The sequence below is a fragment of the Apteryx rowi genome, unplaced genomic scaffold, assembly GCF_003343035.1.
Source record: "Apteryx rowi isolate R43461 unplaced genomic scaffold, aptRow1 scaffold_269, whole genome shotgun sequence".
Taxonomy (NCBI): Eukaryota; Metazoa; Chordata; class Aves; order Apterygiformes; family Apterygidae; genus Apteryx; species Apteryx rowi.
The window spans coordinates 840,637-857,783 of record NW_020449074.1 but is presented as its reverse complement, the minus strand read 5'-3'; the positions used below and the strand labels follow the sequence as shown (position 1 = coordinate 857,783).

At 43.0% G+C, this 17,147-nt stretch overlaps 1 protein-coding gene across 4 annotated transcripts in view; it reads left to right on the top strand.

Annotated features, from left to right (window-relative positions):
• Positions 1 to 983: 983 nt before the first annotated feature.
• The window catches only part of MFSD2B (major facilitator superfamily domain containing 2B), a 36,582-nt gene continuing 20,418 nt past the window's right edge, over positions 984 to 17,147 (top strand). For all 4 annotated transcript variants that reach the window (XM_026068133.1, XM_026068131.1, XM_026068129.1 and 1 more), the window contains exons 1-5: positions 984 to 1,057; positions 5,813 to 5,929; positions 9,522 to 9,646; positions 12,979 to 13,102; positions 14,837 to 14,915. In XM_026068133.1, the coding sequence (XP_025923918.1) occupies positions 1,013 to 1,057; positions 5,813 to 5,929; positions 9,522 to 9,646; positions 12,979 to 13,102; positions 14,837 to 14,915 (490 nt within the window). In that variant the 5' untranslated portion in view covers positions 984 to 1,012. The remainder of the gene's footprint in view (positions 1,058 to 5,812; positions 5,930 to 9,521; positions 9,647 to 12,978; positions 13,103 to 14,836; positions 14,916 to 17,147) is intronic.

Here is a 17,147-nt window from a genome sequence, read left to right as displayed (position 1 = left end):
TGTTTTTGCATAACGTAATTTACAGCAAAATTGAAATAGCCTATTAAGGAACAAAAGAAAATGTTTTCCCTAGTACAGAAACATATGCAAATGTAAGTAAGAAACAGAGATTTAACATGTTGTATGTTGTGTGAAGAAAAGGGAGAAAATCTTGAATTTGAACATTTCCTGTTTTGAAATTGAATGTGCTCAACTTGATTAGCTTAGGATTTTAGAAGAAATTATGTTTTGGGGCTGACTGAGCTTCACCTCTGCTTCTGAGTCCACACATCTTTGGCCTAAAAGAAGCCTAAAAGCTTCAGCGGGCTTTAAATAAGACCCCTTAAAGCCACAATTTCAGCTTTGCATTGAAGGTCTTTTAATGAAACTACCAAACAAAAGCAAGCAAAAAATGCAGCTATGTGATGCTAGAATGAACTTTTTTCATGCTGCATCAGACTTTGCGAACTTGTTGAAAGTTATCCTTGTCCCATAAGGCTGCAAGGGGTTGAACATTAACACGGTAAGGGCTTGTGGCCGTGCCCTAGCCCCGGGTGACGGCCGGCGGCAGAGGAGGAGCCGCGGCACYGCAGCGCTCTGGCGGGTCCGGCGGCAGCGCTGCGCGGGCAGGCCGGGACGGGCAGGGGCAGGGGCCGCGTCCTCGCGCGCCTGGCGGGTCGCACGGTTGGGGGAAACCCTCCTCGCCCACCTCGCCGTTGAAAGGCCCCGTCGTTCAAAAGGCAGGGGAGCTTTCTGCTTTTGCGTTTCTCCTGCGGGCAGAGCGGCGGGGGCCGCGGCTGCTCTCCCTCCACAGGGGACCGGCATGGCGGGGGGGGGGGGGTTCCCGCCGCGCAGCCGCCGCCGCGATGCCCGCTCCCGAGCCGCCTGGCGGGCGGCGATAGCGCCGTCGCCCCTCAGGGGCGCTGCGGGCGGGCCGGGCCGGGCCGGGCCGGGGGGAGGCCGCCCTGCCCTTCCCTGCCCTTTCCCGCGCCGGGGCCCGCAGGTGCCGCCGCGGGCGGGGGCCCGCTGCGCCATGGCGGGGGCCGGGAGGGACGCCCCGCCGCGCCCCGCCGAGCAGGTAAGGGCCGCGGGGCCGCTCCCCGCTCCGCCTTCCCGCTTCCGTCTGCCGGCCGGTCACCGTGGGGCGCCCGCTCCCCCCGGGGCGTTGGGGGGGGGGCTCTGGGGCCGGCCGAGCCCGCCGCGCTGCGTGAGGAGGGGCCGGGCGGGCGGCGGGTCGCTGCCCTCGGGCGACCGGGAGACCTCGGCTTCGCCCTGCCCGGGCTCGGGGCTCGCCGCGGGGGAGGGCTCTGGACGGGCGTTTGCCACCGGCGGCGCCCGGCGTCCTGCCGCTGCCCCCTGCCCTCCGCGCTGTGGCGGCCAGCCCCGCCGGCGGGACGCGGACTGCAGCAAGCCCGAGGGGCCCGGGCTGCTCGGCTTGGGGACCCGGCAGCGGCCGCCGCCGTCGCGCTCCTTGGGCGGCTGGTGCGCGGTCGCCGTCGGAAGAGCAGAAACATCGGCCGTAGTAAATCCATCTTGGGAGAAAAGCTGGCCCGCAAAGCGGCTCCCCGGGAGCGGCGCTGCCCTCGCTTCTGCGATAAACCCCGGCGGGCCCTTATCGAGGGGCCCCGGGTCCCGCTCGCTCTTCTCGCCGCTCTGCGGCGGGACGTCGGTTCCCCTCTGGACCCGACTGATAGCGAGCGGCTCGGACAAACCGTGCGCGGCTGCACCGCGCCTCTGTAAGGGTCGTGAAACGCCGTCACGCGTTTGCGGAGCTGCTTTCGGTGCATCTGCTCTCGAGCTTCAAGAGTTGCTTTTCAAGGTTTCATTAAAAAAAACAAGATGATGTTACGAACACTGCGTTCACTTTCTGTTCTGTTGGGGAAGGGCAAACTTCTAAGCAATGAGACGCATGCTTTTAATTTACAAGAGAATTAAAAGTAACTTAAAGGAACTACAGTTGTGTTAGATGCATGAATTTTCTATCACAATGTTTAAACTTACTCTTCTATTACATATCTCACATATTAAGCTTTACTGGTTTACCCTGGAACAGAATGAGCTTTGACATTAATCCATGTAGCATGTCTAAGTAAAAAAATTTTTCAAGTTTTTCTGAAAACAGAAAAGAATATAACTAACTTCATCTGACTCTCCTTTCTCTCACCTCCCACCCCCATCCTCTCACATTTCTTCTGAAACTTGTAGAAGCAATTTAAGGTTGACATAACAGTATTTGACTGCAACACAGAGATCTTGAAACAAAATTGTCATCATAGAGACTTTGAATTTTGCTCCTCATTGAACTGCTGCCTGCACGTGCAGGTCTAGAGTGCTTTAAGCTTGCTGACAAGCTTGTACAGGTGAAAGCATGATTTCTGCTGCTCAAGGTAGCGCTGCAGCAGGGAAATTCAGTCTTCAGAGTCACAGAAAAAGCCTCTGTCGCTTGCTTGTACTCTTTGCTCTCCACAGGTGGTCACACCGCTCTGCGCAAGGGCAGTTTTATCCTTCTCGAGACRGTTTCTGGTGTCATGCATAGCAATATTGTGCAGTCCCAGCCAAGTCTGGAGGACTTTCTGCTCTAGATCCTTGCAAGGGACAGCTGCCCCGGGTATCTTACCTAGTTCAACAGTGAGCCTGGAAAGTCAGAAAGCTTTACAGGTACAGAGACCCCCTCTGAGAAGTAAAGCATTTTTCCCAGTGCCTTGCAGGAAGATGAGGTAGAAAATGCTGACAATAGCAATTAGAGCCTAACTTCAATATGGAGAGTGCTGCTTTTGGGAAGAAGACACCTGAAAGAATGTAAAGCAGAGTCTGAATAATTATTTCACAGGAGATATTCTCGGGATACTAAATGAAATTACCAGGCAACAGCTTCAAAAGAAAGTGGAGTTTCCCTTCACAGTCCATGTCTTTCAGCTATAGACTGCTGATGTCACTGCTATAATATATGACGGCTAAAAGTACAAATGAGTTCAAAAAAGAATTCGGCCGAATAAATGGAGAGTAAGTATTAAACACAGCGATTGGGATGTAATCTCCACTCGTGGACGTTCATGAGCTGCTGATGGTCTGTGGATCTAACTGGACAGGACACCTCTATACAGTGTCCTCTTCTTCAGGCACCCTCTGGCAGAGGCAGGCTGCTGCTCCAGGTGGAAACATGGTCTAACCAGGTGCGGTGGGTGATGGGGTTTCTTTCTCTTCACTTACTGCACTTTTCTTGGTGGAGAGACACATCCTTATTTTATGGGTGGGACACAGGGCACTTGAACTGAGCTTCTCTTTAAGTTGCATCGTCAGACCTACAAGAACACTCCTAAGGATATAAAAAGTAAAAAAAAGGCACTTTGCCTCATTGGTAGCTTGGCCTTAATTAGGATCCAAAATTGCTCAGACTAGGGGTTAATTGCTGGATTCCTGGTTTCTAAACTGTCCTCTTCTGCGCAGGCGTGCTACCAGGCAAAGCACAGTGCTGGGGAAGGAGGGCAGGAGTACAACAGCCTGTTCCAATCCTTCGTCTGACATTGATTTTCCAATTGCTTTGCATTTATTTCCTTCTCGTGTAGCTGGGTTATGGCTTCACAACTCATCTCCGGGAAGGATGGGTGAAGATTGTTCACACAGGAGTTTAAACAAGCCAACCTCCCTATAAGTAATAGCTCTTTTAGTGAACACAAACAGAATCTGATAGCTCATTTTATTCAGGTAATAATGTCCATAAACAGCATTAGTCGCAGGTGAAAACTTCCATTAACCACTGCTGTGGCCAAAATATCACCTCAGTTTGAAGGTGATCTGGGAGTGTGGTTCAGAAGGTAGCGGAGCAGCATCCTGGAGGGGCGGGAATCTCAATGAGACTTTTTCAAAAAACCTAAGTGTGTTAGGATTGTAAATTTGCTAACTGTGAAACTGCCTTTAAAGCCAGGCAAACTGCCTACAGCCTGTAAGTTCAGATCTTGGTTTACTGTTTCCTGTACCACAGCTTTATATTTTTTAATTATTCCAGTTCTTAAGAACTTAACATTCCTTGTGTTATAAAAATATTCTGAAATGGTGTATATTATACTGAGCCATTAGTCTTTGCTGTGGTATTGTGGTCTTTTTACCGGTTTTGCTCTGACAAAGTGTGTCTTGTGACTGTTTGCCAGTGTCTTTTTTCCTGGAAGGAAGAGAATTGCCAAGCAGTAGCAGCAAGGCCGGCTGCGGCGGTRACGTTTAGGAGCCAGGGCCCTGACGCTGCTCGCTTAGGCAAAATCCCGGGAGCCTCCCCTGGAGAGGGTGCACGCCTGGTAAGGCTAGGGGGCTGTGCACGTCGTTAGGTCGGTAGTAAGAGATGTAATTAGCCTGAGAGTTTTTGTTCCTTCTCTGTCGAAAGAGAACAACAAAAGAGGGCCGGTACTGGCGCTCGCTTGTTCGCACCCGCGCAGATAAAGCAGTTCAAAGGAGAGCAACCGGGTGATGAAAGGCTCTGCCGGGCAGTCTGACATTTATCAAAACTCCGTTACGTAGTAAAGATGACGGTGATTAGTACATTACCTAACTTCTGGAAACTAAAAGTATCAGAATGTTATCATTGCGTTGAGTCTCATTACCATATCTCTATTTTATCCTGGTCTAATGTAAGAATTAAGGGCTTGTGCATTCAATTCAGAGAGAGGGCAGACCTGGGAGTATTGCTGCTCCTTTCCGTGTTTTCTGCTTCCTCCTGATACCAATCTTTAAAGAAGGACTGAATATAAGTGTTACAGTTCTCGGAAGTCTTAATTTCAGCTGGATATGTTGTCCCTTTGCAAGGAATACAAGATTAATGTAGGGTCATTTTCTTCCTATTTTTTCAGTTATACTTCATGAAACAAACTCTGAGCTTTTTAAGTCTTTCTAGTATTCTGGAACTTTTACTATTAGAAAACAGTGTTCCTTGTTGGAATTTCTGTTAGACTCCACAAGTTTTTGTCTCTAAATTATGATTATTAAACCCTATTTTCAGGTTTAATCTTCCTCTTATTTGGTAGTTCTATTAAAGAATACTGTTGCATGCTTATAGCACTTTTCTACCACATATCAAAAAGCAATTGCGAAAGCATAATTTTGCAAAATTTTCAAAACACGCCTTCAGTGATTTAGAGTCCTTCCTAAGTAGGACTTCGGCCGCAAAATCACTTTGTGGAATTTCCCTATTATGTCAATTTTCACTGTTTGAAAAATGAAGACATAGAAAGTCAAGTGACTTTGTCAAGACCACATCAGCGTTTCATGGAAAAGTGAGCAAGGAATGGGGCACAAATCTTTGGAGTCTGTTTGGACACTTGACTGCAGAAATTTCTCTCCTCTCTGAATGTTGTCTAATTGCAACGGTATGAGAGTATATGTTGATTATTATGGTCCGAAAGATAACCATAAGAAAGTTTTCCAACATTTTTTCAAATCTGAATTAAACATCCAAAGACAAAGCCAGGCCCAGAATATGGTATAACAGAATGTGCACTTCTTTGCTGCTTCTTACCTGTTTGTAGACTTGATCACAAAACTGTTCTTTTGTAATAGCTTGTGACAAGTTGATAAACCTGGGTTCCRTTGTAGGAACACTGTGATCTGGTTTTCAGGGGCTCAGGTAAGGAACGAAAATTAAAAGACCAAAGCAATGGACACCCAAATGCCCATTGGTGTTGAGGGCATATGAACGCGTTAGTGGAAAACTTGATTTTTAGTTGAATATCTGAATTTGTGTTAACCTTAGACTTTAACCATAAGACTTTTGTAACTTTTTATCTTTTTACCTTAGCTTTTTTTCACCTTGTCTTTCTCATTATTTGTTCTGTTTCGGGTCGGACAGGAATACAGGCTCTCGGTTTGCAGCAAGCTATGCTACGCAATAGGAGGTGCCCCAAATCAAGTGGCAGGGAGTGCTGCTGCTTTCTTCCTGCAGATCTACCTCCTAGACATAGCCCATGTAAGTAGCACAAGAAACCTTTACCTCAATTCTGATGTAATCAACAATTTAACTTCTCTAGAACTAATACTGATAAATTAGCTAGTTAAGCTTTTAAACTGTCTTGTTATCATCACCTTTAGCTGTTCAGCATCCTGAAAGTTGCATAAACATGTCCAGAAAGAGGGATTTTTTTTCACTAGTTTTGTTTCTGACTTGAAGTGGCCATCGTTTGCTTTTAGTTTGGGATCATCAGCAGAGCTCTTGGAACTCCAGAGCTCACACACTTGCAGAAACAAGAAAATGTGGTTCTTGCTTTCAAGGATCAAAGAGTCTAAGATATGAGACGTGAAACATTAATAGAAGTTTCTGTTCATTCAGACTACAGCCTGGTCAAAAATCCCTGCAGTTGGGTCCAGYAGTCAACATAATTTCACGTCAATTTTATTTGGTTTGGCTAGGATAATTCTTCTTTGCAAAGAAAGCTGAGTAATCCTTCCTGAAGGTTCTTCACTTCCAGTCTGTGGCTTTCTGGTACAGAAGCAGACCTGGTAAAACAAAGCAGCAGGAGTCATCCCATTCATCTGACTTTCAGCTGCTCCAGCTAGAGTCCAGGGTAGCAGAGGAACAAAGAAAACAAATCCATAAGCAATTTTGACTGGTTTGGATTGTCTTCTGTGTCTGTGTGGTAACTAGGTGGGATAGACAAAGTAGTATAGGAGAGAAAAAAGGCAGGGAACAAAAGGATTTTAGGGAGATGAGGCCAGATTGCAGGGGCTGTGAGAACAGCTGCTGCTGAAACTACATGAGTGGATTTCAGCACTGACTGTTTCATTTGCTGGAAGGAACAGGAGGTCCTGGAGCAGATATAAATACCCATTTGCTATCTGAGATGTAGAAAGACAGAATGAGTATATCATGACTTGGGGGTAGGCGGGGGCAGGGGAGTGGAGATGTCCAAAAGTTTGGGTTTATATTTTTCCTATGGAAGTCTGATACCAGAAGCTGAGGTTATAAAAGAAACACCAAATCTTGTGAGTCGCTTGATAGATTCTCAGGCTTTGGCACCACGGTATGGTTGGCGTTGAAAGCTGTCAAGTTCTTAAATGTCTTGTTGAGACCAAAGTCACGGGATCTAGAAGAGGGACCAATTTTGGAGAGCAGCTTCAAAGGTGGCAAGGGGGCGGTGCGGAGTGTGAGAGCTGAGGATGGAAGAGGGAGTTTCTTGGAGACGCAGCAGGAGATGGATGCAGCTCTGGCTGCAGCTATTTCACACTTACTTCAAGGGTGGCAGTACAAGGCAATGGAGATAATGAAGGATGAACTGGATGAAAAAGACACTAACACAGTTTTCCCAATGTGCTCATAAATAGGGGAATTTCCCAGTCTTCTGCTTGTTCACAGAAATTGAATATTCGTGAAGCTAAGGGCTGTTTATTTCTTTATGTGTGTTTGTAAAGTGTCCAGCAAGCTGGGGTCTCATTCTTGCTTCTCTCTGGGCACTGCCTAAATAAATGACATAATAATAATTCTTTTTTTTTTTGTTAGTAAGATCCTCTTACTGAAACAGTAATTTTGCTTGACATTTGTAGTAATACACTTACTACTTCATAAAAGGGCTTAATTATTTCTTCCTTGATGGTTTAGTCATTCCCCAAAGTAATCCTGCATGACAAGATTCATTTCAAGGCCTCTCCAACAGATCTGAATTCCCATGTTTTTTTTCCACATATTTTTAGGGTAGAGTATGTCATTACCTGGAATTAATTCTCGTCCTCTTAGAGGGCAAAACTGATTCAGCTGTTCCTTAGAGATTGTGAAACTCATGTGTGTAATCCTTCGTACATAATCTATACCCCTTCTAAGAAAATATATTTGTATTCATCTTCTGTAGCTTATAGTTATTCTGTTTGAATTCCATGTTTCATCTAAATTACTGGTATAAACTAGTGACATATTTATATAACGCCAAACCACAYGGAATCCTTGAGTCAAATTACTAGAAAACACCAAAAAATTCAATAATAGGGTCCTGTCCTTTATTCCTTTCAAGATGGGTGAGTTTGGCATATTTTATCTTGTATTTTATTACCACCTAGAAGCTGCTGGCACTGGGGCTGACAGACACAGTCTAGATTTAGGGGCAACAGCAGACTGTTCTGGGGCAGAGCCCAGTGCCCATGCCATGTGCAGCAGTGGGATGCTTGGAGAGGCGCTGTCATTGCCTGCTAGCATACCATTCCCAGCGCTTCCCTGTCTATCAGCTTTCTAGGGTAGGGTACGTGTCTTGGAGCTGGTAGCGTCAGGAAGATTGGCTACTCCTGCAGTCTCACCTAATTTGAGCTAAAATTTAACAAACGTGATTACAAAAGTGAACAGTATCTGCCTTTTAAAAAGGTCATCCGAGATATTTCAGAGATTATTGCTTCTTTCTTTCTTCTCTGAGGGAGCACTGACAGAAAGGTCTGCAGATAGGGGACTTGCACCACCTGGAAGCTATGTGACACTTCCTGGGAGATAATAAGCTCTACAGAAAAGCAGAGAAAACTGGCTCAAGCTTGGTGTTTTATCAGCTGCATTCACCAGGCTCTCAGCTAGGCTGGAGCACTGTCAGCATGAAAGAGCATACAGACAAAGGGGTTTTTGGCTCCTGCTGCTGTTTAAGTCCAATAGGCTGCTTCAGCAATCTGTATTTTGGGGGTTTTTTAAGAGAATTAATTTGAGGAACATTCATGATTATATAGATTTCAATGACTCTTTGCAAGCCTCTACTTTGGTGAYATGGACTTGGCACTTACAGGAGAACCGACCTCTTTTTTTAGCCACTGTCTGATTTGAATTCCTAAGCTCTCTACAGATATRCATAGAAATAAATGTATTGCCCCAGATAAGCTGTAATTCTATATATGCACTTAAGTATGGACTTTCCAGGTTAACTTCAGAGTTTTTTTCCACTTGGCTATTTTATTTGTATGTTACGTGGGAACATTTTTCAGGTGTGATTTGTTGGACTTGTGCTGACAGCTTTGATTTGAGCAGCTGTGCGTTACGCAGTTCACTTGTCACAGTTCAGTTCTGGGTGGATGCAGGTTTGCTATGCTCTAACTTCTTCCATAGCCACGTGCCACCAGTTGGCAGCCTTGTTGGCAATCTCAGGAGATGAAAAAGCCTGAATTCATGTAAACAGCTACCTCCGCTTTTGTCTAGTTCTGGTCGAGGTAAAGATCTGGAAATGGGGCTGTGTGGGGAATAAAGTGAGGGGAAAGTTAGAGAGGAGCTCTATCTGCTTTTATGGCTAAAACAAGAACTTTAGTTACCTGGGCTCCTCTATTTGTCTCCTTTTCCTAGTTCTAAATATATCCATAATTTCTTCTTCCTTGCAGTTTTCCCCTCCGATCCTTTCTTGCACAGTGCCTGTCTTGATGTCTCATTTATTTGCTATGGGAAGCCAATAGTGTAACCAATAGTAATTTCTTTGACAGCAGCAGACATGTTTTGTAAATGACTATTACTCTTTAAAACACTGAGATTCTTTCTGGAAAGTTGCTTTTTGCTGTTTCATTGTGTTGTGAAACAATGGCCCTTGTTTAGAGTCCTGTGTCTGTACTTTCAGATTACTCCATTTCATGCCTCTTTGGTGCTGTTCATTGGCAGAGCCTCAGGTGCAGTTACTGATCCTGTTGCTGGCTTTTTTATTAGCAAAAGCAGATGGACAAAAATTGGCCGTCTCATGCCTTGGTAAGCAGAAATATGTGCGTATATTTACATATATATATATATGAATATTTTTTGTGTGAGTGCTGTAATCATACATTCATTTCATTCGATTAAACTATATTTTTCCTTGCCTATTTCCCAGACAAGAGTGATCATATTAATTCTACCTATATAAAATTGAAAAGAAAAATTCCCATGCCATTTATTTCTCTTTAACTTGTTCTTCTGTGAAAACATACAAGAGATTTTCAGCCACTGGAGAAACAAACAAACGAATGCAAGACACTGTGTTGTTTTGTTAAGCCAATCCGGAATCTCGGATCTAGAACCTTCTTGAATTCGGTGCTGAATTTTCATCTCTGTCTAGATTCTTTTTGGTCTGATTTTTATCGTGCTCTGGATTCTGTGTTAAAAGGGGTTTTAGTCCCTCCCTCACCTGCTCCACAAAGTTGGACGTTGTTTCTACCTGTGTCCTAGGGTGTCTTCCCTTCTCGCACCAGCCTTCCAGGAGCTCCCTTCACTTAAATTCTCTAGGCCCCCCTACAGTTCAGTAAGGCATGTGTGCATACGTGTGGCGCAGATGCGACACCACCGCTGGTTCAAGGCCCCAGTAACTAGCACGGCCCAAACAGTCTGTTTCATCCTTCCTTATAGCAGTCATTCTGCTCCTGCTTAAGTCCTATTGGTCAAAATACTTAATTAGAAAATCACCACAGCTTTTATCAAAGAACGAGATGCTGTAAGATTTTGATCAGCGTTGTTATTAGGCACAGATTTCCTTATCCCTCACGTGCGCTCTGGCTCAGATGATTTTTGTGTCCAGGAGAAGCTGCATGACAAGTAACACTTGTCCATATGCTGTCCATGTGCTGTAAGGAGGGGACAGAGGAATGAAATGAGAATTGGGAAGGGATGGTCCCTGTTAGAAGAACCCAAGCTTATCTGTGCTATAGGGAGTTCATTTGTTGGTTTTTTTTTCATTTTAAAAGTCAAGGGGAGACTGAGTAGTTTGCAATTAGGGAGTCTTTCTTCACTGGTTTATCTCTTATACTGTAAGGATATGCTGTCAGATATTTTAATTAGTGGCTTTCATCTACTTCATCCATTAATATCCCAAAACTTGATTCACAACTGAAATCTAGGAGTAAACATGTGGTACCCTGAGTGAAGCAATCAACTTGTTGTGAAAAATAAGCCCCCTTCCTTAGCTGGTGGTTATCTTGCTGTGGTGTGGCTGTAGGGCTACAAAAACTTCTTTGTGGGCAGCTTATATCTGACAAAGAATAGGAGGCAGATATGTGTTGGAAGCAGACTGAGATCAGCTGTTCGTGGCCCCAGCAGGAGCAAGACCTTCAGATCAAAGTTAAGGGTTTTGTCAGGAGCCCTGTAGGAAAAGGGGAGCTGCTGCCACTTTGCTGTTTCTCTTTTCTGGATTGGGTTTGTAGCCCTGTCAATGGAGCATTTTTTCATGAGCACTGAATTAACTGAGTAAAGAGATTATTCAAAAAGAAAATCATGGCATGTTTATAGCAATTGCTAGCAATTGCCCTTAGCTCTATTCTGATGCTTCCCCCCCCGCCCCCAGTTCTCTGAAAATACTGCAAATACTCCGTGTTTAGATCGGTGTTAGGATAACTCCCATTCTAGCTTAAGTGTGAGTTTATCAGTCCTTTGCACTGCAAACCGACTGCTGTACAACTTGCACTTCTTACAGGAAGAGCACTTATCTATCCCTGCCTTTAATATCCGCTCATCAAACAACTGTCTTCTTTTCAGAAGGATTTCTTCTATGTAGAATGCTTAAGATGCATAACCAGATATTGACATAAAAGACACAAACCTGGTTAAATTTTTTGTCGAAGGGGATAATAGCAGACAGAGATTCAGAAAAGCTCTCAAAACTCACTGAAATTAGTGAGGAAAAGAAAACATGTGGAAAGAGGAGGGAAGGAGGGAGGAATATTACTAAGAGAGTTATTGCTGAAGAGATGCACAAAAACTGACTATGAAGAACTTTATTGTGGACGCTATATCGGAACATGTGTCTGGAAAAGCTCACACTTTTGGAGAAGAAGGTAGATTGCCTGAGATGTATTAGAATTATACCTTTATTTGTGTCTTCCATTGCTGACCAGCTATGAATGAACTGTGGCCTGGAAACTGGAGAGCCAGAGAATACCAGAACCTGGCGCTTTCCTTGCTCTTCCACACATTCAGCTCCCAGCGCTGCTGTCCATCCCCACAGAGCAGTACGGGAAAGCCATTGTTTTACTAAACTAACTACCCACATTACTCTTTTGTATTCCACGTTTTTCGTTCACGATTGCAAAAGAATCAGCTGACCCCTGATGTCAGTAGTGCTGTTGTGAGGGGATTAATGTTTTCTCTTTTACATGTTTGGATTTTTTTTTTTGTTGGGTCTTGGTCATCCAATTACATTGTTTAATATATGATGTGCAAGAATATGGGAGAGTTCTGGTGCTACTGCACGTCAGGCTGCTGGGAAATAGTTGCCCTGATCACTTCTTCCATATCATGGAGTTGGAAARGTGTTGTTTACCTGAAATCATTTTTAGACTAGTGTAAATTGAATTGTTGCTTCCTGGCAAGATCTTGAATTTAAGTTTTCATGGTCCTTTTTTAAGCCACCTTCTTCCCTAGGAGTTGATGCTTTTATATTTGGAGTGATTAGGAATTTGGCTGTTGAGTTAAAAGGAACAAATTTGACCATAGGGTATTATATACCAGAGCAGATGCAGACCACAGGAACTTTTGAATTTAGCTGTCCATTACCTTTTATGCTATTTTCAGCATTTTTGAGTGTATCAACATATTTGCACTTGTTTAAAGTAGCAGTGAAGAGGCTAAGTTGAGAGGAAAATCAAAGGCATTAAAACTGGAAGAGGGAATCCTTGGTAGTAAGTAGGGTCATGTAAAAATTGCTGAAGCATGTTATGATGTGTTTTAATAGGGCCCAGTTTTCAATGGGGCTTTCTAACAAAGGCGCAGTCCAAGACATGTGGACTAAGGACTGGCACTGCAGTTATTACCAGTACAGTATATGTGCAGGGCAATTTGTTCTGTTCTAACTAGGATATTAATTTAAGTAAGCATAGCTCTTTTCCTTCAGATTTGCTGTTTGACTGTCTTTTTTTCCATTTTATAGAAGTACCGGTTTATATTTTGTATTAATTTGTGCATTTAATGCATGCTAAAATTTAATATTTAAAATCATGTCATGTATTTACAAAAACTGCACATAAATTGCATTGTATCGATTATCAGCAGGAAAATTGAATATACATTGCTATCATTGCGTTGAGATTGTTGATGTGTGTTGATCTTCTTTGCAGGATGCTGGCATGTACACCCTTCACAGTAGTGTCCTATTTTTTCATGTGGTACCTGCCTCCTTTTGTAGCAGGAAGAGTTGCATGGTACCTGACTTTCTATTGCCTTTTCCAAGCACTGACCACAGTAAGTAGATTACAGTTCATGATGCTCTCAGCAGTAGCATGCTCTTGTTTTCTGTCTATATTACTGTATTCTGACTTAGTAAATTGAGGTTTGTCAGTGCTCACCTTATATTTTGACTTCCAGTGAGTTTTAAAGGAAAGGCAGATGTCCCTTTATCAAACTCTCTGCTAGCTGACGGTTTCTGCCCACAGCTTCTGCCTGATGACCTGCTATTTCAGCCAGATTACCTCCAGTCACTTTAATTGGCAGTTGAGGCTAAGGCTGGTGACTTAAAAGCGTCTGAAAAGCATGCACAAGAAAGGGTAGCGTATTTCACCTGAAGGCCAGTAGCACACATTTGGGGATAGATAGTGACATAAACCATTTCAGCTTTCCGCAAAATTAATATGCTGCCCTAGGTAATCAGCTCATTGCTGAACAGATCAGCAGGGACATTCAGATTCCTAAGTCTCACTTAGACATCTGACTTCTCATAACTTCTATTTTTGGTGGCGGTTTAGAAGGCCAAATAGGTCTGTGGCTCTTGTTCTGGTGTTTTGACTCAAGGTGGAAGGCAATGAAAAGTAAGAGTTCCAGATCTGAAATAGCATCGATGGAGGGGTTGTGTTGCCCTGTTTTGCCTTGTAGCCAAAATCAAGGTGAAACAAGGTATCTTCAGTGCAAAGCAGTATCACACAGGGGTCTAGAACTGGAAGTGAGGCATCTGCATTGCAACCTGGTAGGGTGTATCCTAGCTGACCGAAAGTATTTCTGAGAGGATGTAGAGTAAGCTGGTTTATTAAAGGCGTTGCCACTGAAACAGGTGGAGGTACAGGATGAGAAGGGACAAAAGCAAATGCTGATTCTGGAAGTTTGGCCTGTATGTTGCTCCAAGATTTTAGAAATTATTTTTATTTTAGTTCAGCACTATGAGGAAAGGGTCCCGCTCATGTCATTACCATCCAAAAGGTGAGGCTTTTAACATTCAATAGTTATTTTTCGGTAAAGTACTACTGGTGGTAAGGTCTCTCTTGCTGTAAAAGTAGAGCTCATCTACCGGCATTGCAGTACATGTTACCAGTGCCTCGTTTCCACCAAGATTTTACAAGAAGGTAAAAACTACGTGCTAGATATAGTGCTGTAAAAAACAAACAAACAAGCAGCACACCCCTCCCCGCTACCTTTTTGTCAGTGGCTAGACATAGCAATATGTGTTTCTACCTATTCTTAACTCAAATTAAGGAGTGCGTGGCAAAATGGTGCTGAAGACAAAGCAGTTTGTAGTTTTCATAATTATCTCTCTGAATTACGTAGTGAGACATACACTGAGAGTGTCTGGGGGATTTGCGCAGTCTTCTGGTTTGAATAAAGTGGTAAATTCTATTGTCTAGGGCTTTGCTTCCTCTTAGTTAGCTCAAGCTAGGAACATGATAGTCTCCTTGTGCAAAGAATGCTAGACTATTTATAGCCTAGCTACAAGGACTTTTTCCCAAGGAAGCTGGAGGAGCACAGCATTAAGGTAAATCCTGTTACTAAGTTGTTATTTATTGTTTGTATTATGAAGGAGACTTTTTTCCTCTTACGCTACATGCCGTACAAACCAGAAGGGAAAGGCAGGCCTTTGTGCTTAAAGACACGATGTTGTAAATGAGTGAATTCCAATATTGCATCGCACCTTTTTTTTTTCCTGAGTATCAAAGGAACACAGCCTCTACCCCGAGATGTTTTCCTAAGTGATGTTCTTTCTTTGTGTAGCTGTTCCAGGTACCGTATTCTGCTCTCACCATGTTTCTCAGCACAGACCAGAAGGAGAGGGATTCTGCGACAGCATACCGTGAGTGCGATCTGGGCTTTGTCATGTGGACTGGGGCTGAATTTTGTTTAAAATCATTCTCTCTGTATAGGAAGTTTCTAACATTTTGTGACCCTAAAACTGGACTTCTACATGAGAATTTTTAATATCTGATAAAAAGTATTTTGTTTGTCTTGTAAATATTTTCATTTTTCTAGTTAAGTAACTGGCATTAATGTTTTGTCATCCCAAATTATCTGATTAGCTATTAGCTCTTCTCAGTTCATTGCTAGCCACAAGAAAAAACAAAAATAAAACACTCTCACCCAAAGGCAGGACTGGGAATAATTATTTCATTTATAGGTGATTTGTAGAGGGGGGGAAAAAAACATAGTGCTGATCTCCTTTTACATTATACATTTTAAGTATTTTCTTTCTATTTAGCTTGAATTTCTTTGGGTATATGTGCTCACATCATAAATTCAGATCCCTAACCTGTTTTCTCTGAAAAATATGCTAGATCTCAAAGAACCGAGGTAGTTAACCTCATCAAAAGGGGAGAGTAATTTTGTGTGCATGTTCACACCAACCAAAATCTCTCTTATTTCATCAGTGTCTATTTAATTCTAACATGTGCCAGGTATTTCAAGGAAAGATCTTGTAAAATGACCACCACTCTGACTGTATAAGCTAAAAGAATGAGGGCTTCCAGACTGTATTTCTGGCTCTTCATCAAGCAAAACTAGACAGAGTTTTACCTCGAAGCAAATCAATCAGGGAAAAAGAAGTGCAATGAAAATATTTTCAAGCTTTCCTGTATAGATCATCAATAGCATGTAAGAACAGTTTCTTCCCTTCCTCCTCTCTTCAGCTTTGTTCTCATGCCTTCCTCATTATGTAACTGTTATCTGTCGTGGCCACCAGCATTAAACAAGGTAAAGGGAAAAGACTTCTTAAATGCCACATAAAAGACTTTTCTAGGTCTTAACTTGTTCTTTGGTGTTGCTTTAGACTAACTTGTAATTTTTTTCTTGCGTCTATTTTCTCTTCCTGGCAAGAGCTCTTTTTTCTTCCATTAGTCCTTCTAACCCTCAACGTACTTGCTTGAGTAAGTTGAAAACAAAACCGTAGAGGCACAGTGTTATGGCCAAAAATTCTAAAAAATCATGTCAGAAATTCTAGATATAATACTCCCTAAGCATCCCAATCCCTTCCCAGCCACATGGAACATATGTAATTTGCATTATTATCAACTATCTCGAGAGAAAGCCTGGGCTAGCAGTCAGAGGAAAGGGCTAAACAGCAAGAGATTCCAGTTGTGTTACACTCCTTGGCACTGACACTGTATTCTGAGTCATCTGGCCTAAATTCTAACTAAATCCATGTACCTGGTGTCTTCTATTGTTTCATTTTATGTCTTCAGAGGCTGTGATCCAAATAAATGTGCTTTCCTATCTGCTAGTCCCCTGTAATGCCTCACAGGCATGTGGAGTATGTGGTCATAAATGGTGTTGAGCTCCACGGCTGAGAGGTGCTATGCATTTATAGTGTCATTTTATTGTTCAGGAAAGGGTTTAACTTTTGAGTGTAGTTATTCTGCTAAGCCAAGTTATGGTCGTGGAGTAATTTTGACTTTTTAAATTTTGGTGGTTTTGTCAATTTTGCAATTATATTTGTTTGGAGCCAAGTTTTCCTGTGATGGTTATGATTATGTGACAATTTTTGTGTGGATTTTTTTTTTTTTAACAAGGCCTTTCTTAAACTCTCATCTCTTGCCTCTCTTTGGGTTTCATAGAGAATTCTTCTTGTCGATAGACTTTCTTGGATGGAATCAGTTGTTCAGGCATTTCTTCAACTATTTAAAGAAAAACATCTGTGTAATATGAAGTGATATTTTAAAAAAGGTTGGGATTAGAGGTTCCACTACCYTCTACTGGAGATAAGTAAAACTGTTTGTTATAAATTTTTGCCCTGCTCCTTACTCTAAATGCATGGTAGAGATACTGCATTCCAAAGGTGTTTTAGTTGTACTTACTTTCTAGGCAAAATAGAATCTGCTTCAAGGTAGGAACTGCTTCCTGAAGGATCTGTTTTCTCAATTCAGGTGGAAAGTAACACATTATAAATACTGAGTGCACAAGAACCTTGAAATCTGCCTGTTTCTTGGTGCGTGCTACTTCTTAGACAGTAAGATTTGGTAATGGGTGTGCTTCCATTGCTTGTAATGCTGTTTCTGAGCTTTTTTCTATGCAGGCACTTGGTAGAATGCAGATG